The sequence below is a fragment of the Sapajus apella genome, unplaced genomic scaffold, assembly GCF_009761245.1.
Source record: "Sapajus apella isolate SASKATOON/1434 unplaced genomic scaffold, GSC_monkey_1.0 scaffold103, whole genome shotgun sequence".
Lineage (NCBI taxonomy): Eukaryota > Metazoa > Chordata > Mammalia > Primates > Cebidae > Sapajus > Sapajus apella.
Window position 1 is genome coordinate 5899943 of NW_022437043.1, and position 23919 is coordinate 5923861.

The 23919-nt window shown below is 48.0% G+C and overlaps 1 protein-coding gene across 4 annotated transcripts in view; it reads right to left on the reverse strand.

Annotated features, from left to right (window-relative positions):
* Window positions 1-23919, reverse strand: part of OTUD5 (OTU deubiquitinase 5) — a 32893-nt gene that overhangs the window by 2981 nt on the left and 5993 nt on the right. For 2 of the 4 annotated variants that reach the window (XM_032258657.1, XM_032258658.1), the window contains exons 2-6: window positions 17267-17360; window positions 7286-7350; window positions 7042-7198; window positions 6795-6943; window positions 660-863 (exon numbers count right to left, since the gene is read on the reverse strand). In XM_032258657.1, the coding sequence (XP_032114548.1) occupies window positions 660-863; window positions 6795-6943; window positions 7042-7198; window positions 7286-7350; window positions 17267-17360 (669 nt within the window). Of the gene's footprint in view, window positions 1-659; window positions 864-6794; window positions 6944-7026; window positions 7199-7285; window positions 7351-17266; window positions 17361-23919 lie in introns of all 4 variants that reach the window. The other 2 variants (XM_032258654.1, XM_032258653.1) reach the window with 1 other exon arrangement.

Consider the following 23919-nt stretch of genomic DNA (forward strand, 5'->3'; position numbering starts at 1 on the left):
ACCATCCTGGTCAACATGGTGAAACCCTGTCTCTACTAAAAATACAAAAAATTAGCTGGGCATGGTGGTGCGTGCCTGTAATCCCAGCTACTCGGGAGGCTGAGGCAGGAGAATTGCCTGAACCCAGGAGGCGGAGGTTGCGGTGAGCCGAGATCGCGCCATTGCACTCCAGCCTGGGTAACATGAGTGAAACTCCGTCTCAAAAAAAAAAAAGATTCAACCTTCCTCTCTGAAGACTAACCGGAGCCCCCACCTCCACTGATCTCCCAGCCAGGGTCAAGGATCCCACCAGTGAGTTGTCTCCCTCAGCAGATGAGATCGTTGAGGGCAGAGCAGTCCAGATCTGATGTTACATACTCAGTAGAAACCTGGCACACACGGGCAGTCAACAAAAGCTTGTGTGCTAGAAGCTATCCATCATTCTCGTGTCACCAGCAGCAGTGGCTGCCCTCCTCTCACTCCTTAAGTGCCTGTTCTGCACAAGTATTTAAAGTTCCAAGGTATAATGCCAAAACTAAGACACAAGATGAGTTACAGGTGCTGGATGCTTCCTTTCCTCCCAGATGTCAAAACTGCTTAATTTTTTCCTGCTTGCTTGAGGGCAAAACATGAGAAGTAATGGGTTCTTGGCCAAGTCTGTGACAGAGTCCATGACCCACCTGGCTGGGGCCGCGGACCTGGCGAGCCTGTTTCTCCTGATCCCGCAACCACTGCAGATAGGATTCCCGAGCCACCTGCTCCTCGATGGCCTCATTTGTGGCCTCCCAGTCTGTGGCCCGTTTCTTGTCTTCTAGCATCTGCTGTTCAATCCACGACTCCTCCGATGTTTTTATGGCATTCTTCATCAGAGACTGCTCTGCAAACTGCAAGGAGGGAGAGGAGCAGGGATGTGCAATAACACTCTGACCCTGCCCAAGAGCCAGAACAGGCTCAGTGGGGTAGGTCCACAGGCCCAGAAAAAAAGAAGACAGGAGAGCAGATGTTCCCACAGAGCAACCCTCTGCAGACCGCCTCTTGATCCGGGACTGGGGGAAAGCAGGCTTACGGTGTGAGACCTGTCATTCCAACCTCCTTTGCTTGAAAAACCTGACTCCAACCCCCAACCACCTCAACTGAGGCACTGAGACTGAGACAGTCAGGTGCCCTCCAGCCTGGGCCTTAATTTTTTTTTCTTTTGAGATGGAGTCTCACTCTGTTGCCCAGGCTACAGTGCAGTGGCGCGATCTCAGCTCCCTGCAACTTCCGTCTCCCAGGTTCAAGCGATTCTCCTGCCTCAGCATCTTGAGTAGCTGGGATTACAGGCAGGCACCACCACCCTTGGCTAATTTTTTTTGTATTTTTAGTAGAGACGGGGTTTCACCATGTTAGCCAAGCTGGTCTTGAACTCCTGGCCTCAGATGATCCACCCACCTCGGCCTCCCAAAGTGCTGGAATTACAGGCGTGAGCCACTGTGCCTGGCCTGGGCCTTAATTTAAAGAAGCCCCATCCAGAGATGAGTGTTTCACAATGCTGAGGCCTTCCTCACACATGAGCAGATGAGACAAAAGAGAAAAATCAGCTATGTGTGCACAGGGTGGAGGGAGTATTCAAGCATGTGAGGGGTTGGGGAAAGCAGCGGGTGAGTGAGGGGATAAGGGGGCAGTATCGACATGATGTGGAGTACTATAAGTTACACGACAATATATGAGAGTATTGTTTTTCAGGCTGTGAGCTCCAACAGTATTTAAAAAAAAAAAGAGAAAATGATTATCAGAGTATATCCCAGGGAATAAGTGCAAATATTATTTCATGAAGCTTTAGTTAACATTATTTTTTTTTAATTTTTAAAAATTTTTCTATCATCCAGCCCAAAATGTCATAGTTAACATTATTTTAATGCACATATATACGCTACACACAAATGCATATATGCTAAATAATCATGTAAAATGTATTCTTTTCCTTTTCCTGCAGACCTTGCATTCAGATAAAACGTAATTTTTTACTGTGGATAAGAGTAAAAAAAAAAATACATAAAACTATGTTAGAACAAGCCAATTAAAAAATAGTCAAAAAATCTAAACACGCTCTGGCAGTGTAAACACATTCCAAGTGTTTTTTCTACTTGCTCCATCAACAACAATCAACACAAGAGACTTCTGTAACCAAAGGTGTGGGCTGGGGGGAGGGTGTTTTCCCACACAGCGAGCAGCGAACACCTGGTGTCCTCCAATGCAATTCAACACCTAGAGACAGCCTAAGATCCCACAGGTTGAGGGCTCAGTCCCATAGGACTCCCCCCAACTCCCCTTTGGACACCAGTCGAAAGTCTGGGCCTCCAGAATTTCTGACTGACCGGCTATAAATTGGGATTCCCACAGTATTTTTTAGGGGGGGTTCAATTAACTTGCTAGAGCAGCTCACAAAACCCAGGAAACATGTTTGCCGGTTTACATAGAGGAAATTACAAAGGCTACAGATGAAAAGATGCACAGGATGAGGTATGGGGGAAGGGATGTGGAGCTTCCATGCCCTCCCTGGGGTGCCACCCTCTAGAAACTTCCACGTATCCAGCTAGCCAGAAGTCCCAGAACCCAATCCTTTCAGGATTTCATGGAAGCTTCATTATGTAGGCATTATTGATTAAGCCATTGGACATTGGTGATCAACCTAATCTTCAGCCCTCCCCCCTCCCCAAAGGCTGGGGGATGGGCTTAAAGTCTCAAACCCCTAATCCTGCCTTGGTCTTTCTGGTCACCAGCCCCCACCCTGAAGCTACCTATGGGCTGCCAGCCATCAGTCAACTCATTAGCATACAAAAAGGCATCACTTTGGAGTTTCTAAGGATTTTAGGAATTGTATGCCAGGAAGTCACAAACACAATTCACCAAAGAAGATATACAGATGGCAAATAAGCATATGAAAAGATGCTCAACAGCATTTGCCATCAGGCAATTGCAAATTAAAATAATGGGATACCACTACACACCTAAGGGAATGGCTAAAATCCAACACAATGACAGACAGTATTAATTGCTGGTAATAATGCTGAGCAACAGGAGCTTCCAAAAAATTACTGTGGGCATGTAAATAATACAGCCACTTTGGAAGACAGTTTCAAAGTTCCTCACAAATCAAAACATAATCTTAAAACACAATCCAGCAATCCTGCTCTCAGGTATCTATACAACTGGTCTAAAAACTTATGTCCATGAAAAAACCTGCAAGCACATTATAGTAGCTTTACTCATAATCATCAAAAACTGGAAGCAACCAAGAATTTCTTTTATTTTTTTTATTTTTTTTATTGAGACGGAGTTTCACTCTTGTTACCCAGGCTGGAGTGCAATGGCGCGATCTCGGCTCACCGCAACCTCCGCCTCCTGGGTTCAGGCAATTCTCCTGCCTCAGCCTCCTTAGTAGCTGGGATTACAGGCACGTGCCACCATGCCCAGCTAATGTTTTGTATTTTTAGTAGAGACAGGGTTTCACCATGTTGACCAGGATGGTCTCGATCTCTTGACCTCGTGATCCACCCGCCTCGGCCTCCCAAAGTGCTGGGATTACAGGCTTGAGCCACCGCGCCCGGCCCACCAAGAATGTCTTTTCTTTCCTTTTCTTTTCTTTTTTTTTGAGATGGAGTCCTACTCTTGTTGCCCAGGCTGGAGAGTGCAATGGCACAATCTCGGTTCACTGCAACCTCCACCTCCTGGGTTCAAGTGATTCTCCTCCCTCAGCCTCCCAAGTAGGCCGAGGCGAGTGGATCACCTGAGGTCAGGAGTTCGACACCAGCCTGACCAACATGGTGAAACCCCATCTCTACTAAAAATACAAAAATTAGCTGGGTGTCATGGTGCATGCCTGTAATTCTCAGCTACTTGGGAGGGTGAAGCAGGAGAATCACTTGAACCAGGGAGGCAGAGGATGCAGTGAGCCGAGATCTCGCCATTGCACTCCAGCCTGGGCAACAAGAGCGAAACTCCATCTCCAAAAAAAAAAAAAAAAAAAAAGACCATATTGATATGAATAAATGACTGGAAAAATTCATAAATTAAGAATGAGTTAAGGACGAGAGACAGAGCTCCCTTGAAGAAGAATTTCAAATAATCTTTGTAAATACCTACCCTCAAGGGGATGGGGCATAACCATTTCTTAGGTATGGGCTGCACACAGTGACTCCCTTCCAGACAGTACAGTATGGAAAAGGTGGGAAAGAGTAACCTTAAGTGGAGAAACCTAACAAACACTACTTCTGCCAGGTGATCAAGGATAACACCAATGGGCATAAATGACACTGATAAGTATACACCCTTGAAATGATGTAATGAGAATGGCACTTAATCTCTGTGCTCTTCCCCGCTAAAACCCACAACCCTCGTTTAATCATGAGAAAAAGCCCAAAAGAGATGTTTCCTACAAAATATTTGATCAGTACTCCTTAAAACTGTCAAGGTCATTAAAATAAAACTGAGAAACTATCACAGATCAGGAGGTCTAAGGAGGCATGCATACTTCAGTTAATAATAATGTATTAATATTTGGTTTGCACATTGTAACAAATGTACCATAATCATCTGAGGTGTTAATAACAGCAGAACTGTGTTTGGAAGGAGGAGGATATGTGTGTGAATTCTGTACTATCTCCTCAATTGTTCTGTAAATCTAAAACTGCTCTAAACAATTAAGTCTATTAAATATAAAAACTTAAAACATTTTTTTTTCTGAGACAGAGTCTTGCTCTGTCGCCCAGGTTGGAGTGCAGGGGTGCAATCTCAGCTTACTGCAACCTCCACCTCCTAGGTTCAAGTGATTTTCCTGCCTCAGCCTCCCAAGTAGCTGGGATTACAAGTGTGTACTACCATGCCCAGCTACTTTTTTTGTATTTTGAGTAGAGACAGGGCTTCACCATGTTGGCCAGGCTGGTCTCAAACTCCTGACCTTAGGTGATCCTCCCACCTTGGCCGCCCAAAGTGTTGAGATTACAGGCGTGAGCCACCATGCCCAGCCAAAACATTCACATTTTGGAAGAAAGAAAAAGAGGAAGCTGGGTGCAGTGGCTCATGCCTGTAATTCCAGAACTTTAGGAGGCCAAGGCAGGAGGATCACTTGAGCCCAGGAGTTCAAGGCCAGCCTCGCCATTATAGTGAGACCTTGTCTCTACAAAAAATTTTTTTAAAAACACTGGCTGGGCATGGTGGCAAGCACCTGTAGTCTCCCAGCTACTCGGGAGGCTGAAGTGAGAGGCTTGCTTAAACCTGGGAAGCATAGCCTAACTACAGTGAGCCTAGATTGCCCCACTACACTCCAGCCTGGTTGACAGAGTGAGACCTTGTCACCCCACCCACCCACCAAAAAAGAAAATGAGCCTTTAAACCAGGACAAGTCACAGATGAATTTTAAATACATAGTGTTAAGTGAAAAAAGCCAGTCTGAAAAAGCTACATACTGTACATTTCCAATTATATGACATTCCAGAAAAGGCAAAACTAGAGTCAGTAAACAGATCGAAAACAAAAACAAGAAAATTCTGAGAAACTGTCGCAGCCAAGAGGAGATAAAGGAGAAACAACTACTAAACACAAAATGGCATCCTGGATTGGATCCTGGAACAGATAAGTCATTAGAGAAAAACTTAGGTAATCTGAGTCAAGTATGATCTTTAGTTAATAATATGTCAATATTGGTTCATCAACTATGACAAATGTACTATGCTAATACATTAATCATAGTGGGGCATATCGGAATTCTGGAATATGTTTGCAATAATTTTTTTTTTTTTTGAGACAGAGTCTCGTTCTGTTGCCCAGTCTGGAGTGCAGTGGCGCAATCTCAGCTCACTGCAACCTTCACCTCCCAGGTTCAAGCGATTCTCCTGCCTTAGCCTCCCCAGTAGCTGGGATTACAGGCACCCGCTGCCACGCCCAGCCAATTTTTGTATTTGTAGTAGAGACAGGGTTTCACCATGTTAGCCAGGCTGGTCTTGAACTTCTGACCTCAGGTGATCTGCCTGCCTTACCCTCACAAAGTGCTGTGATTACAGACGTGAGCCACCGTACCTGGCCTCTTTGCAATAATTCTATAAATCTAAAGCTGCTCTAAAATTAAGTTTATTTAAAAACAAAATAAAAAAGAATCCTATGCTGGAGGGTGTGTTGGTGTTAGGGTATGTGTTTCCGAAAATGAAGCAGGAGTACTTTGTGTTTGTAGAAGTGAAACCTGAATAGAAGATATCAAAATCCCCAGCAGATGACTATGAGAGAGAGAGAGAGAGAGAGAGAGAGAGAGAAATGAATGAGAATCTATCAGTGTGTGCTGGGAAAATGCACTGCCACCTTCTGAACATCTAGTAGCTCCCAGGCCCAGTGGGAGGCACTTGCTTTATCAGCCAAGCTGCCAGCCTGGAATACCTGTAGAATCTGCCTAGGTCACACAGTGAGTCAGTGGTGGGACCAGGCCTGTACCCCTTGTCTCTGTGACCACAGCTATCTGTAACCACCATGATCCCAGGAGGAAGATCCATGCCAAGATGCCCCGACCAAGCCCTGGCTCACTGCTCCCAAATAGGACTCCGTATCCTAAAATGCCAGCCCTCAACGGGCACAAAAGATAGGTAAGCCAGCTCAGAGAGGTAAACCAAGACCAATGAATAAGCCCTGAGAGATCTCCTTGAGTAACTCCCTACTTTATAAGGGTGAGATCTCAGGGGAGACCCAGAGAGGAGACAGATTATTTTTGTGAGTGGGGGCAAAAGAGACTCCAAGAGGTTTCTGACCTCTATATCCAGCAGCCATGCTAGGCACAGGGACCCACTCACCCCTGGTTTGAATGATGGCAGGCCCAGCCCCACACCAATGGTGGCCTTGTTAGGATTCACCACTGAATTATAGTGGATATTCCGATGGTAGCTGACACGGATGGGTTCGTCCTCATTTTGATGTATCCCATGGAATGTGTTGATGGGGTCTGCAGAGAAAGAGAAGGAGGGAGCATCCACAGCAGGCCAGGTAGGGCAGGCTCGAACAAGGCGCCATCAGTCCCTCACCTACCCACTGCAGAAGTACCTGTGCTGTACTGGTACACCTCCACAGGACGGTTGTACATCTCTGCCATGGCCTGCATCTCAATGTGGTTGCCATGGCAATTGTTTTTCCGCTTCCGGTTAATGTAGGTGGTAAAGTCCTCTGTGACATAGTTGGAGAAGTAGTCGGCATTCTTCATCTGCAGAATAGATTGGAAGGTCAAGGTCAGAGTGGAGAAGAAATCCTCCCACCCTGCCCTTGCCCCAAGGCCTCCCTAAGTTCTCACCAAATAGTCCATGCAATGCTTTCGCACAACCTCATGCATGTCCTGGTCTCCATACACCTGGTCAGCTGTGGGGACAGAAGAAAGCAGCACCTTGGGGTCAGAGATGCCAGAGAAGAGTTCTGAATCACAGAACATCCTTTGGGGAGGAGGAGCCCGGGAACCAGGGAAACTCCCTTTTCTACCCCAAGGCCTGGAGATTTCTTGCCCTTGTAGGCTAGAACGGGGTCACAGAAAAATAAGGCAGGCAGGACCAGACTTGAAGAACGCGAGTGCAGGTGAGAGGAACACAGCCACAGGCCTCTTGGGCAGATGACTTTGTCTAGGGTACACGTGGCCACTCAGAGAAATCAAGAACATTCTAAGTTCCATAGGTTGGCCTCAAACACTATTGATTCCCACACCCTCCCTTCACTTTCCACATGAGGAAACTGAGGTTCAGGGGGAGTTTGTAGTTTGTCCAAGGTCACAAAGACTCAGTTTGTGAGAGAGTCAACTCTGGAATTCAGTTTTCCTGACTCCCACGAATCAGCACGGCTTTTATAGGTTGAAAAAAAAAGGGAACAAAGACAAAAAAGGAAAGGAAAAAACAAAATGGGCTCTAAGCACAGTTCTGCCAGATACTAGAGAGCTGAGTGACAGAGGCAAGTGACCCAAGTGTTCTGAGCCTCACATGCCTCTGTAAAATGCGAACAAGAGGGTTCACAGGCTGGGTACAGTGGCTCACACCTTAATCCCAGCACTTTGGGAGGCCGAGGCAGGCAGATCACTTGAGGTCAGGAGTCCGAGACCAGCCCGGCCAACATGGTGAAATCCCATCTCTACTAAAAATACAAAAATTAGCTGGGTGTGGTGGTAGGCGCCTGTAATCCCAGCTACTTGGGAGGCTGAGGCAGGAGCATCGCTTGAACCCAAGATGCAGAGGTTGGAGTGAGCTGAGACCATGCCACTGCACTCCAGCCTGGCAACAGAGTGAGACTCTGTCTCACAAAAAAAAAAAAAAAAAAAAAAAAAAAGAGGGATAACAACATGGTAGGCCTTTTATGAGGATTAAATGAAATAATGGGTATAAAATGACTACCACTGGGCTTGGGACAGAGTAGCCACACAGTAAATCAGAATTCCTTCCTCCGTAGGGAGGCCTGAATATGGGATACTGTGAAGGTGACAGAGGTGAGTAAAATCCTGCCCCTACCTTCGGGGAGCACACAGTCTAGTAAAAGAGATAAGACACACATGCAACTAACTTTAGCTTAACTCAGCATGGGCAGCCTGTGGCCCGAATAGTCCAGGCGTCGTGAGATTTGGTCAAACTAAGGCGAGAAGGAAACACACTCCCTCTGCTTCGCTTGAGGATCTTCACACATGCCGTTCCTTCTCTTCAGGACGCTCCTTCCATCCTCGTCAGCTGCCTACTTCTCAAACACCAATGTGTTCTTTATTTATTTATTTATTTGAGACAAGGTCTCGCTCTGTTGCCCAGGCTGGAGTGCAGTGGCATGATCACAGTTCACTGCAGCCTCAACCGCCTGGACTCAAGCGATCCTCTCGCCTCAGACTCCCAAAGTGCCTGGATTATAGGTGTGAGCCACCGTGCCTGGCCCAACATGTTCTTTAATACAGTTTCCCACTACCCAGGACACCTCTATCACCAGATTTATCAAAGGTGTGCACAGACTTCTGCCCGACCACACTGGGCTCCCACTGAAGGCAAAGGGCAGTTCACACCAAAGTGCACCCCCAGCTCAGGGCCCGATACAGTAAAGGAAATCAGAAGTTTACTGAGCAAATGAATAGGCTGGGTAAGCCAGGGAGCTCTTCTCCCTGTGAAATTAAAGTGGGCTTAAAGATCATGCAAGTCTGATTTCCACTGGTTTAGGGAATTTCCCTTTGTTTCCCCAGAGGACCACTGCTCTGATGGAATCTCCCTTAGGGCACTGGGCTAGGATCAGGTCATATGGGAACACTTCTTTAATTATTTTTTTTTTTTTTTTGAGGAGGCGGAGTTTCGCTCTTGTTACCCAGGCTGGAGTGCAATGGCGCGATCTCGGCTCACCGCAACCTCCGCCTCCTGGGTTCAGGCAATTCTCCTGCCTCAGCCTCCTGAGTAGCTGGGATTACAGGCACGCGCCACCATGCCCAGCTAATTTTTTGTATTTTTAGTAGAGACGGGGTTTCACCATGTTGACCAGGATGATCTCGATCTCTTGACCTCGTTATCCACCCGCCTCGGAGGGAACACTTCTAAGTTCTTCCCTGTCAGTCTACCTTTGTGAAAACTGTCAGACGAACGCCTTCCCTGCCTTCCCCTTCCTACTCTGGAGGGCTCTGTGAGAAAGGCTATTCTGAGATAGAAAATAGGGCCCACAATTGTCTCCAGTCCTCTTTGAGGCAAAGAGACCTGAAAGGTGAGGGGGTGTGGAGGTTGTGAAGGCGGGAAGGGGTAGCCCCTTCACCAATGTAAACAAGGATGTGGGTTCTGTGGCCACACTCTTCCCCGCCCCCTCAGCGGCATTTCCAGCAAGTCACATGTCCTGTGCACAGGCTGGGGGCCCCCTGCTGCTGCCTTTCTTAGAAGCCAGAACCACAGAGCCCGCACAGTGAGCTGCCTGAGGAGCTATTTCTGTAGGCTGAGCTTGGGGTGCTGGGAGGCAGTACTGTCAGCAGCTGCAGTAAACAGGAACACAGATGAGAGTGAAGGGGTTAAATAGGGGTTGGCTGGCCAGGCTCAAAGAGATAGGCTGAGGTGTTGGAGAAAACCTATCTCTATGGAAAAGTCAATTGTCATTTCCAGGCCTGGGAGTTCTATCTTCAAGAGCTAGAAGCCAGATGCAGGAAAATGGGGGAAAGAGAGGACACCGTGGAACAGGGAAGGCAGCTGGGGGAAAACCCTGAGGGTCCCATTTCTCTGCCACTGACCCCTTTGCCTAGCAGAAAGGCTCTGCTGCCTCCTAGCTGTGTGGCAATGGATAAGGCCTTTAACCTCTCTGAGCTGAAATGTCCTCATAAGGTGGAGACAGTAACTCCCCTTCCATTTGCTGGGTGTTGTCAAAACTACACAGGAGGTCTGCCAAGCACCTAAGGCACAGTAGGTGGTCAAGAAACAGGAGCACCATTTGTCATGAGGACAACGATTCCTTCATATTGCTAGTTACCCACAAGTCAGCCAGAATGTTGCCAGAACCACTTATAAAGCCCTTCTCCTCATTTCTGTTGCAATTCCTCAGCCAGAGGAAAGCCCCAAAAGCAGAGCTTAGGCTGCATGTCCTCTCCCGGCTCTCTATCTTTACTGAAACCAAAGGTCCACAAGTCTACCTCTGAGCCGTTAGTTCAAAACTTCAGCAGTCAAATTAATATCAAATTAACAATACAGGCTTCATAAAATAGGGTCTTAAAGTATGGACAAGTTATGACACTTCTCTACTTATCTGTAAAATGTAAAATACCACCTTCTCTCCTCAATCCTATGATGCCACTGTTAGGTGATATGGTATAACATGTATTTAATCACAGCTTTTGAGGGGGGAAACCCATCACACTGATTGTAAGGTATACCCTAAGTTTGGAATCATCAATGTAGAAGAAAATATGCATCTCCAAACCAAGGAAAACAGCAATAGTACCCCCCACAACAAGGAGAATAGAAGGATTTCTCCAGTAATATAAGGCAGGAAAAGCATCTAAGCACAGAGCTAAACACATAGGAAGTACTCAACAAGGATTCCTTTTTGGCCATGTGTGGTAGCTTATGCCTGTAATTCAAGTACTTTGGGAGGCCAAGGCAGGTGGATAACCTGAGGTCAGGAGTTCGAGACCTGCCTAGCCAACATGGTGAAATCCCATCTCTACTAAAAATACAAAAACTTAGCCAGGCATAGTGGCAGACATTTATAATCCAAGCTATTTGGGAGGCTGAGGCAGGAGAATCACTTGAACCCAGGAGGCTGGGGTTGCAGTGAGCCAAGATCGCGCCACTGCACTCCAGCCTGGGCTACAAGAGCGAAACTCTGTCTCAAAAAAAAAAAAAAAAAAAAAAAAGAATTCATTTCTCTGACTTTCCTAGCTCCACCTCTGTCCTCCAGAAAGCCCTCCTCTTCCCAGAAGGCTAGCACACAGGGCTGGGCGCCAGGCTAGACTTCCCTTTGGAGGGGTCTGAGGTTGGGGGGATGACCTGCAGAGGAAGGGGAATTCAGAGAACTTGTTTTTATAGAAACTGAAACTCCTCCTCTTGCTGACGCTGCACTTGCGGGCAAACTGCACCTGTTCTCCCCTCCCAGAGGCCAGCTGGAAGGGGGTCCCCCACCATTCTACCTCTGTTCCCATCTCCAACAGGGCTCAGAAATCCTCAGTACAATACTACAATTGGTTCCACCAAAGACTTTTCACACTCACACTCATTCTATTCTTACCAAAACACTCTGACTTTATACAGGGGACACAGAAATGTGGCAAAGCTGACCTGGAATCACACATCTGGGGGGTGAAGGTGAGGCCACGCTCTCAAAGGTAGCTGCTGGCCCCAGGTGATATTACCACCCTCTCCCCAGTCTAGCTACCATCTTAGTCACCTTACTCCCTGGGGCAGGACCTGATCTTGTGTGCCTCAGTTTCCATACCAGTACAAGCAGGAATCAGCTAGAACCCAGGAAAGACATGGGAATGGGCAGAGATTACAGATATCAGGGACTGTTAACTCTCCCTAGGGTCACAGAGGCCAACCTTACCCTCCCCATACACACCCCACTTCTTTCCTTTTTCTGGACACACAGACGATGTAGAAATGCATATGTGTATACACGCCCAGCAGAGCCTGCCAAAGATGCTCCCTGAAGCTAAATGCTCACCCAACAAATCCCACAGCAACAGAGAACTATCACATTCAACGAGCAGATGCCCTTGCCACTAACCAGGAAAGACTGAAGATGTGAGGCTCTACAAACTGAAGAATCCCCTATCCCACCAACCTCTTTCCTAGCCTCTGGCAGGGTAGGTGAAGGGCAGGGGAAATAACCCTAAGAGCTCTAACAGACTAGCCTCAACCTCTCACCTCTGCTGTCTGGGAGAAGTCCTTATGTAACCAATGTAATGTAACCAGTATGTACCCAGATTTATGTGAAGAAGCAAGACACGGGAGCCTGAATTATCTTCCTATAGGGTCCTACCATTTGCTTTAGAGACAGCTAAGAACTGCCTACTCCCCAAATAGCTGCTTACCTGCCAGAAGAGCCATAGTAAGTTCTACTAAGGGCAAAAAAGGAAGCTTGGTATCTACAGGGAACCTAAAAACAAACCACACAAACATGTGTACACACAGCCGCAGAGGAGACAGGGACCTGGTCTGCTCCACACTACCCTCCTAGTCCAGTGGGAACCCTGGTCCCACTGAGAACAAATCTCCTGAGGATATGAGCCAGGACAAAGGTCTCACCTGCTTGTCAAGCAGCTGTAGTGTGACCTGGTCTGTGGCCCCAACAACCACAACTGGCATATCCTCAGTGGGAGAGACAGGAGAACTCATCCTCCTGGATAGCCTGGTCCCTGAGATGTGTGCTCCTCTGCTTAAGGGTTCTCGCTGCAAGGATGAGAAGAACTGAAGGATACAGGGGAGAGAGGGGCTGAAAGAAACTGGTGTACAAGAAATGGCCCGTGGGAATCTTCTTCATTCTGTGGCCTGGTTCAACCTCAAATACCAATGTTCTGACACTGGTTGTATGGCCTAGATAGGGTAGGGTCTTAGCTTTCTTGAGGCCTCAGTTTCCCCATTTATAAAACAGTCAAAATTGATCTCAGATCCATCCCTCCTAGTGCTGATGGTCCATGTTCCAAGACCAAAAGGCCCAGAGGAGTGGGCCTAGCTAATGTTTCTGGGCCTCATCCTGGTAACATGCACAGACCTTGCTGCTCCCCCATGGCTCATGTAGAAACAACCATGTGGCCTCCACTTTGCCCACAGACGCTAGCACCAGGACCCTGTCAGGGTTAGAGGTTTTTGCTGAGTCAAAGCCACTGGAGGGAGGGAGCAAGGGAGAGATGCAGAGTCACGTTTCCAAGAGGAGGTTATCTGAGCATAGCAGGGACAGAGTGGGCCACTGAGGCTACCTCTGAGGCTCAGGTTCCTATGCTCACGAATCCCCAATAAGAGGAGGTGGGAGAGAACTGAGTGCAGCCAATGCATATTGGTTCACTCAGGGGAACCAATGGCAGACAGGCAGCTACCTGGGGAGTAGGCAGTTCTCAGATGTCTCTAAAGCAAATGGTAGGACCCTACAGGAAGATAATCCAGGTGATGGGCCGGGTATGGTAGCTCACGCCTATAATCCCAGCACTTTGGGAGGCCAAGGCAGGTGGATCATGAAGTCAGGAGTTCGAGACCAACCTAGCCAATATGATAAAACCCCATCTCTACTCTCTACTGAAAATACAAAAAAAATTAGCCAGGCATGGTGGCACACACCTGTAATCCCAGCTACTCAGGAGGCTGAGGCAGAATTGCTTGAACCTGGCCGGTGGAGGCTGCAGTGAGCTGAGATCGTGCCACTGCACTCCAGCCTAGGTGACAGAGCGAGACTCTGTCAAAAAAAAAAAAAAAAAAAAAAAAAGAAGATAATCCAGGGGAACAGAAGGCAGAAAGCCACCTGCCTCAAGACTCCCAACAATAGATGGCCACATGCTCCTACTTGGAGGAGGTAAGGCCCAGAGAAGTCAAGGAACACAGCCAAGGTTATCTGCCAGTTGACAACCAAGCTAAGAAGCTAAGGGTCCTAGGATCATAAAAAGAATGTGTTGGCCGGCGCGGTGGCTCAAGCCTGTAATCCCAGCACTTTGGGAGGCCGAGGAGGGTGGATCACGAGGTCAAGAGATTGAGACCATCCTGGTCAACATGGTGAAACCCCGTCTCTACTAAAAATACAAAAAAACATTAGCTGGGCATGGTGGCGCGTGCCTGTAATCCCAGCTACTCAGGAGGTTGAGGCAGGAGAATTGCCTGAACCCAGGAGGCGGAGGTTGCGGTGAGCCGAGATCACGCCATTGCACTCCAGCCTGGGTAACAAGAGTGAAACTCCGTCTCAAAAATAAAAAATAAAAAAATAAAAAATAATAAAAAGAATGTGTCCTGGCTGGGCACGGTGGCTCATGCCTGTTATCCCAGCACTTGGGGAAGCCAATGCGGGTAGGTCATGAGGGTCAGGAGTTCGAGACCAGCCTGACCAACATGGTGAAACCCCCATCTCTACTAAAATACAAAAATTAGCCCGGCATGGTGGCACAAGACTGTAATCCCAACTACTCAGGAGACCGAGACAGGAGAATCACTCGAACCCAGGAGGCAGAGGCTGCAGTGTGCCGAGATTGTACCACTGCACCCCAGCCTGGGCAACAAGAGTGAAACTCTCTCAAAAAAAAAACCACCACCAACAACAACAACAACAAAAAAAATGTGTCCTTTGGACACCTCTGGGTTCCCAGGCCAGCTCTGGCTAATGGCTCTGAGCATGTCATTTCCCTTTCTATGCTTCAATCTTTTTACCTGTCTCATGGGATAATGATCCAAGTTTTGCAAGTGAGCCTGAAGCACCTAGCTGAATGCCTAGCACACAGCAGGGGTCAAGGAAACAGTGCCCTCTACATTTGCAACACCCCCCCCCACTCCAACTCTGCTACACGTTCCTTCCACTGTTCAACACAGGGCAGGAAGTCAGCCTGTAGGGCTTCACACTACAGCCTAAGCTGACTGCCATCTGTCCCCATCCAGGCTAGGCTGGAAACGGGGGACAGCAAAAAGCCCGGGGACAAAGTCCCCTTCCCAGGCACATGTACTATGCACTCTGCACCAGGGAAACCTCCAGATAAGGCCTAGAGACCAGGGGCCATGGACTTCTGGGGAGAGGCCACAGACTTCTGAGGTTTTACAGAGAAAAGCCAAAGGCAGCCCAGTCAGGGGAAATGTGTAGTCATAGTGCCGATAAGGAAAGGCCTTCAACCTGCCATGGTCAGCTCTTCCTGTAAGTGGAGGTCCCTTACTGAAGGCCCCAGTGGGAGGAAGGGTCGGGGGTATTTGGGGAGAACAGCTAGAACACACACACACACACACACACACACACACACGCACGCGCGCACGCGCACACACACACTCTCTCACTCTCTCTCTCTGCTCTTGATAAGAGTTACTACACAAGCCAGGTGCTCACTAGCCAGCCCCAGGGCCTACCCTCAATGACTGCCCAAGACTCAGATGCCTGCTGCATTCTCTGATCCTAACTCCACTGGCAGCCCTGCTTACCCCACATCCAGCCTGAGGTCTCGACACAGGGCCTAGCACCTAACAGGCCCCCATCTATTCTTTCTTTGCCTTCCTTTTGTCCAAGATGCCCCCAAACCCAGCTCTTCCTCTGGGAAACATCCCAGGGAGAACAGAGACTTGAACCAGAGGTATAGGAGGGGTGAGCTTTTCCCCAGTCCAACAGAGCCCATTGCCTGGGCCTCTTCTGCCTGGCAGAATAGAGAGGAGATCACTCACTCCACCCTTTCAACAAACACATGTGACTCTGAGGCATCACTGAAAATGGCATCTGGGTTTTACAAATACTACTGTTCCTTGAGGGTCTGCTATATGCGTCAGGCACTAAAGGGATTTACCAAAGCAACTTCATTAAATCATTACAGCATGAGAGTCTTTTAGCCCCATTTTATAGACGAGGAAACAGGCTCAAAAAGAAGAGTTGCTTGCCTAAGGTCATACTGAGAATCAGTGGCGCAGCCAGGGATGGGGCCTGAAACAGTCCAGCCCACCAGTAGACATGGGGGTACCCAAAGACGGAGAGAACAGCAGACCAAGAAGGAACTCAAAGAGGCACTGAGAATCAACACCATTTCACAGACGGGAAAACCAAGGCCAAGTGTCACAAGCAGTTACAAGTCAGGGCCAGAACTAGAAGGTAGGTCTTCTGACTCCCAGCTCAAAGCTCCTATCAGAGGGTACTTTTCCTTGGTAGATATCAGAGTATCAAAGGGAGGATCAGGTCACACTCCCAGCTTCCTCTTCACCCTAGCACAGGACCTACAACTATCTATTGGGTCATAGATTCAGAGCCAGAATGGCCTCAAAGATCCAGCTCAGACTGGATAGCAGATGGTATTAAGGCATTATTAATTCTGTTAGGTGCAGTAATGGCATTTTGATTACGTTAAAAAGAAGAAAGTCTGTATCTGTCAGAGAAACATACAGAAATATTTATGAATGAAATGATCCAATGTCAGGGTTTTGCTTTAAAATACTCTTGTTTCAGGGGAGTGAGAAAGAGTGGGTGGGATAGTGATGAAACAAGGCTGGCCATGTGTTGACTATTTTGAAGCTGGATGATGGGTACATGAGGGTTCATCCTTCTTCTTTCGTATAAGTTGAAAAAAAATTATATAAGAAATTTGTAGAGATCTAGGTTCATAGCCCCCATACACACAGATTGAGGAACGGAGACTCACAACACACCAGAGATGGGATCTGGGTATAAACCTAGGGGTCCTACAGCCCAGGGTGACAGCAGTGTGCTATGGTTAAGAGCATGGGCCTCAGACTAATCTAACCCAGACACTGAATCCCAACTCTACTACTTATTTTACTCCAGAAAAGTCACCCCCCAATCTCTGAGCCACTTTTCTCTTCTGACAAATGGAAGCAACAATAGTGCCTACACTCACCTAGCTTAGTGGGGAATCAAAGAGGTTTCCTGTAGCACCTGACAGACCAATGTGTCCCAAAGGATGTTATTTTCTTTATCACTATTCTTGCTATTATTAGTATTAATCCTCCACCACTACAATGTCTCAAGACCCACAGCTAGAGGTCACATATCAACTTGAGGGTGGAGTCTAGAGTCCCTAAAAGATTAGCTAACTGCCTCAACCCTGTCTCAGGGGCTATTCCTGATAACTGGGACACTGCTTAGGGGCAGTCCTAGGCCCTTAAGGACTAAGGCAGAGACTCACCTACAGCCCGGAAGAGACAGGCACCATCCTCCTTCATCTGCTTGATGATGAAGCCCTTCTTGTCTCGTAGGGCCTTTTCAAACCAGTGCTCCTGCTGGAGGGAAGAGGTGGGAGTCAGCAACAGGGAAGACCTGTACTCCCTCCCCAGGGTCCCAACCTTAAGCTCCTGAGAGGCCTAGATCATTGACAGAGAGGACGTTGGGCAAAGTAAAGTTCTCAGCCCTGTTTGACCACTCCATGAATGTGAAGTAGGAGACTCTTTCAGGGAATCAGTTGCTGGGTGAACCTAAGACTTGCTTCCAAAAGGGTCCCAAGTACTGTAACCTGAGAACAGTGGCCCCAACTGCCTTCTGACTTTTGCTGATCCTGAAGGGCCTGGCCCAGGGAGCCACATTCCACCAGACAGCCAGAGACTCAGACCCAGCAAGTGTCTGGGTGGAGAATGTGGCTCTACGTCAAGGAGTTTCATCTAGGAAAGATGTTGAAGAGGACGTCACTGGCAAGAGCCTAGATCCTGAATCTGACAAAGAGTTAGAGGATTCCAAGATATGCTGTATAAGTCACAAGTCTGCAAACAATGCTCTCATCTGTAACTAAACACATTTAACAGATATATATACAAACACGTTTATACACATATATACTTATGTATGTATACGAACACATGTACACAAAATTGGGAAGACTAGACAGCAAAATATCACCCCTAAGTCCTGGTGTTATCAGCAATTTTATTTCACTTTCCCTTTTTTTTGAGACAGTCTTGCTTGCTCTGTCGCCCTGGCTGCAGTGCAGTTGCGTGATCTTGGCTTACTGCAACCTCCACCACCCAGGTTCAAGCGATTCTCCTGCCTCAGCCTCCCGAGTAGCTGGACTACAGGTGCGTGCCACCATGCCCAGCTAATTTTTTGTATTTTTAGTAGAGATGGGGTTTCACCATGTTAGCCAAGATGGTCTTGATCTACTGGCCTCATGATCCGCCCACCACGGCCTCCCAAAATGCTGGGATTACAGACACAAGCCACTGCACCTGGCCCATTTCCCTTTTATAAAGGTATACTAAACCCAAAAAGCTTTGAAAATCAAAAGTCTTTATCTAACTCATTTGGCATGATAACCTGACCAGAACTGACAAGAATCTATCCCACTTGGGGTGAATATTCAAATATTTCAATGCAGAAAATATTCAAGTGTTTGATTATGAGATACTGCCTCAGACCCTGCTGGAGGTGTTATATAATACAAAGTATATACACCAGGTGAGTGTTATAGATTCTGAATTTTTCCTAAATTCCAAAGCACATCTAGCACCGCAAAGGTTCAAGTTAAATGAACCTATATAAATACATATTTTTGAATTTTAAAAAAATGACCACATAACCTTTTAAAAGATAATTTTCATTTCAAAACAAAACAAACCAGAAGCAGCAGATCAGCCTTTCCTGGGTCCCTCACGCCCTCTGCTGGCTACCAGAAGCAGCCAGCCTGACCCAGCAACAGGGCTGCAAACTACAGCATCCCAAGCCTGCTCCCTGGGGACACGGCCCTACCCAGGGATTTATACGATCCAGGGTAACAGAAATCAGATATAGGGGCCCACCTATCCATAAGGCTATTTGTCCCCAGCTCAGGCAAGGGGTGGAACCCATCCCCTAGAAAAGCCAGAGGAGAGGCATTGCTGGCAAAGCTGTAAGCACAAGGTTCAGAAGCAAAGAGCTTTGTGTTCCAACCCCAGCTTCGTCACACTGCTGCCCGATATCAGTCTCAGTTTCCTATGGAATGGGGGATATGTTGATCTACTGGACAGAGCTGTCAACAGGTTCAGAGAAGTATCAGGACCTAAAGATTATTTTTAAATAACGTACCATATACTAGAGGAGGTTGTTGCCAATCACAGAAGCAGACGAGATCAGCACGGAGATTATGTACAACTGAGAAGCCCTCAGAAAGTCCTTCTGAGTAGCTGGACAGGAGGGGATGAAGAGTTGACAAGGGAATACCCAGTCAGCCCCATCATCAGGGCCCATACCCCAGGAAGACATGGCTAGATTTCTAAAGATGACAAAGGCATCTGGAAGCCCTTAATGAGCTTCTATGGGCAGCACAAAGACTCCTGTTTGTACACAACATTCCAGTGGTCCAGGTGCCCCTCCTTGCCCCCGAGCCTGTGGATTAACACACTCCAGCCAGTTATCCCTAAGTCCATCCTAGCCCCACAGGGTTAGCCATCTCCCAGAGTCATGGGCCTGCCCCAGCCAGGGGTCTCCAGCAGGGATGCTGCAACCGTAACTATAATACCAAACCTGACAGAAGAAAAGGTTCTTAAAAAAGAAGGGAACACAACTTCCTGCCTGTGGAGAGAGGGGAAAAAAGAGAGAAGAAAAGGAGATCAAACAGGAGAGGGGCTCCTATTATCCAGCCAAGAAAGACTTACCAGGTAGCTACTAAGATCGATCCTGGGCTGGGCAGTGAGGACAGTGAAATGAATCAGATTTAGTCTCTACTCTTGATAAGTTCACAAACTACTTAGCAGAGAGACAGAGAAACTGGTAACCACCACAAGGTATGAATACGGCTATGAAAAAGGTGAATACCAGGTGTCGTGAAACAGAAAGAGGGGCCCGGTGCAGTGGCTCACGCCTGTAATCCCAGCAATTTGGGAGGTTGAGGCAGGTGGATCACTTGAGGTCAGGAGTTCAAGACCAGCCTGGCCAACATGGTGAAATACTGTTTCTACTAAAAAATACAACAAAAAATTAGCTGGGTGTGGTGGTAAACACCTGTAATCCCAGCTACTGAGGAGGCTGAGACAGAAGAATCGCTTGAACCTGGGAGGCAGAGGTTGCAGTGAGCCAGGATCATGCCACTGCACTCTAGTCTGGGTGGGTGACAGAGTGAGGCTGTCTCAAAAAAATGAAAGAAAGAAAGAAAAGAAAAGAAACAGAGACCTGACCCACCCATTTAGGCAAGCACCTGAGAGGAGGTGCCATCTGAGCAAAGCATTAAAACATCAAGACCTCCAAAAATGCTTGTTAACTGGTTGGGAAATGAAGTCACTTCTGCCACAAAGCACCAGGGATGCCCAGAGCCCAGCAATGAATCCAGTAGAGCTAAAGTTCTGGGTAGTACTAGGCAGGTAAGCAGAGAGGGCCAGGAAGATGAACTCATATTAGCTAAATATCTACCCCACACCAGATGCAAAGAGTGACCTCATTTAATTGTCCTGACCACAGCCCAGGTGGCAGGAAACATTACCCACACTTTACAAAGGCAGAAAGGAGGCTGGGCGTGATGGCTCACGCCTGTAATCCCAGCACTTTGGGAGGCCAAGGTGGGTGGATCACCTGAAGTCAGGAGTTTGAGGCCAGCCTGGCCAACATGGCGAAACTCCATCTCTACTAAAAATACAAAAAAATCAGCTAGGCGTGGTGATGTGTGCCTGTAATCCCAGTTCCTCAGGAGGCTGAGGCAAGAGAATCACTTGAACCTGGGAGGCGGAGGGTGCAGTGAGCTGAGATTGAGACTGTGCCATTGCACTCCAGCCAGGCTAGGCAACAGAGCAAGACTCTGTCTCAAAAACAAACACACAAACAAACAAACAAAAAAAAAAACAAAGGCAGAAAGAGAAAGGAGCTGGAGTTTGGATACCAGCAAAGCCTAGTGTAGAGACAACAGGGAAGGCTCCCACGAGCCAGAGCATGGAGGACATACCTTGCAGTCCATTCATGAAATATCCTTGTCTCTAAAAATGAAAGAGACCTGAGTAGGTCCCTTGCACAGCGGGGTTTGGGTCCTGGGCCAGCCAAATTGGCATCCAGGCCTGGATCTAGAGGCTGGACTGCTAGCCACCCACTGGCTTTGGCATCAGCAGCCTGAAGAGTTTGGGCTCTGGCCTTTCTCTTTCTCCCTTTGAGGGTAAAACGTTGCTTAGGAAGGGCTGCTACGATTTGGGGGTAGGGGATAGCTCAGCCATAGATAAGTTTAAGCTCCAACAGTGCCCTTGCCTGAGGAGGTCAAGTCCAGGCTGTGAACCTTGCAAACCCATTGCAGAGCCTGTGGGAAAGTCCCTCCCTATCTCTGAGCCTCCATAAAAAAGCCGAGTAAAGCTCTCTAACACCACGGGATCCCAGGAGCTGAGGCAAAATTCTGTCACCTAGTGGTCTAAAGGCCCAAGTGAAGTTGGAGCAGGCTGTGGAACCCAACTGCCTTGGGTTCCAATCTAGGTCCACCAATTATTAGCCATGTGAAGAACTGCTTTGAGCCACAGTTTTCCAATCTGTGAATGGGGACACCAAGCCTCCCAATAATAGGGATGCTGGGCAGACTCAAATGTTAAGGGCTTCCCCTGTAATATTTGAAGGGAAGAGACCACTTAATGAGTTCCCTTCCCTTCCTTGGAAGGGAAAAAAGCCTCTGTAGTAGGCTGATTAATAGCCACGCAAAGATATCAAACCCTAACACCCCTGGAACATGTAAATGCTACCTTATAATGAAAAACGTAGGGCCAGGTGTGGTGGCTTATGCCTGTAATCCCAGCACTCTGAGAGGCCAAGGCAGGCAGATTGCTTTGAGCTTAGGAGTTCAAGATCAGCCTGAGCAACATGGCGAAATCTCATATCTACAAAAAATACAGGCCAGGCGCAGTGGCTCACACCTGTAATCCCAGCACTTTGGGAGGCTGAGGCAGGTGGATCATTTGTGGTCAGGAGTTCGAGACCAGCCTGGCCAACATGGTGAAACCCCGTCTGTACTAATAATACAAAAATTAGCCAGGCGTGGTAGTAGGCGCCTGTAATTCCAGCTACTCAGGAGGCTGAGGCAGGAGAATTGCTGTAACCTGGGAGGTGGAGGTTGCAGTGAGCCAAGATCACACCACGGCACTCCAGCCTGGGCGACAGAACAAGACCCCATCTCAAAATAAAAATAAAAATAAAAAATTAGCCGGGCATGATGGCTCACACCTGTGGTCCCAGCTACTTGGGAGGCTGAGGCTGGAGGATCACTTGAGTCCAGGAAGTGGAAGTTGCAGTGAGCCAAGACTGCGCCATTGCACTCCAGCCTGGGTGACAGAGTAAGACCCTGTCAGAAGAGGGAAAGGAAGGGGAAGGGGAAGGAGAAGGAGAAGGGGAAGGGGAAGGAGAAGGGGAAGGGGAGGGGGAGGGGGAGGTGTTTGCAGATCTAATTAACTTACATTATTAAATCTGGAGATGGGGGGTTATCTTGGAGTATCAGCTAGGACCTGAATGCAATTACAAGTGTCCTTATAAAAGAGAGACAGAGGGAAATTTAATAAGAACAGAAGAGGAAACCACATATACAGAGAAGGCAATGGTGAAGATGGAGGCAGAGATTGGAATGATGCAGCCATAACATAAACCAAGGAATGCTGACAGCCGTGAGAGGCTAGAAAAGGTCTGAATTCTCCTTGAGAGCTTCCAGGAGTATGGTCCTGCCAACATTTTGATTTGGATATAGTGAAACTAATTTTGGACTTCTGGCCTCCAGAACTGTGAGAGAATAAAATTCTGCTGTATTTTTTGTTTGTGTTTTTGGGATGGAGTCTCGCTGTGTTGCCCAGGCTGGAGTACAATGGCAGGATCTTGGCTCACTGCAAACTCTGCCTCCTGGGTTCAAGCAATTCTCTGCCTCAGCCTCCCAAGTAGCTAGGATTACAAGCGCTGTCACCATGCCTGGCTAATTTTTGTATTTTTAATAGAGATGGGGGTTTTACCATCTTGGCCAGGCTGGTCTTGAACACCTGACTTCATGATCCACCCGCCTTGGCCTCCCAAAGTGCTGGGATTACAGGGGTGGGCCACCGTGCCCAGCCAACTTCTGTTGTTTTAAACTGCCCAGTCTGTGGTAATATCACAGCAGCCACAGGAAACTAACATACACATTGGTAGCACTCCTTGGTGTCTGAGCCCTAGGGCCTCACAGCTGTGAGACAACATGGCATGGATCCCACTCTTCAGGGTCCACCTACCTAGCATCCTCCAGGGTAAGAAGTTAGAATTAAGGCAGCAGGGCCCTGGAATCTCCCTCTCAGCCTGGGAAGCTACTGATTCTGCCTATGGATGGATGGGCTGCCACTGAAGTGGGGAGAGGACAAAAGATGGCACCAGCAGTGGCAGCTCATGGACAGATGTCTTCCCAGAGCCCATGGCCAAGAGGTATTTAGTATTCTGGGATTCACAGTTCTGTCTCAGCAGCCCTGGTGCCAAGACCACCCCCTCCAGCAAAGCACCCAGGAACACTAGCCTGGCTCCATGGACAAAACACAGGCAACCCATCCAAAGAGAAACATAGACACACTGCGCTCTAAGGACCAACACGACCCCTCCAGGGCAGAAGGGACAAAGAGCAAGGCCCCAACCTTTGGCTAGGCCACTGAGAGGAGGGGGACTAAAAACCCCCAAGATTGGCCGGGCATGGTGGCTCACATCTGTAATCCCAGCACTTTGGGAGGTCGGGGAGGGTGGATCACCTGAGGTCAGGAGTTCAAGACCAGCTTTGTCAACATGGTGAAACCCCATCTCTAAAAATATACAAAAATTAGCCAGGCATGGTGTCAGAGGCCTGTAATCCCAGCTACTCGGGAGGCTCAGGCAGGAGAATCGCTTGAACCCGGGAGGCAGAGGTTGTAGTGAGCT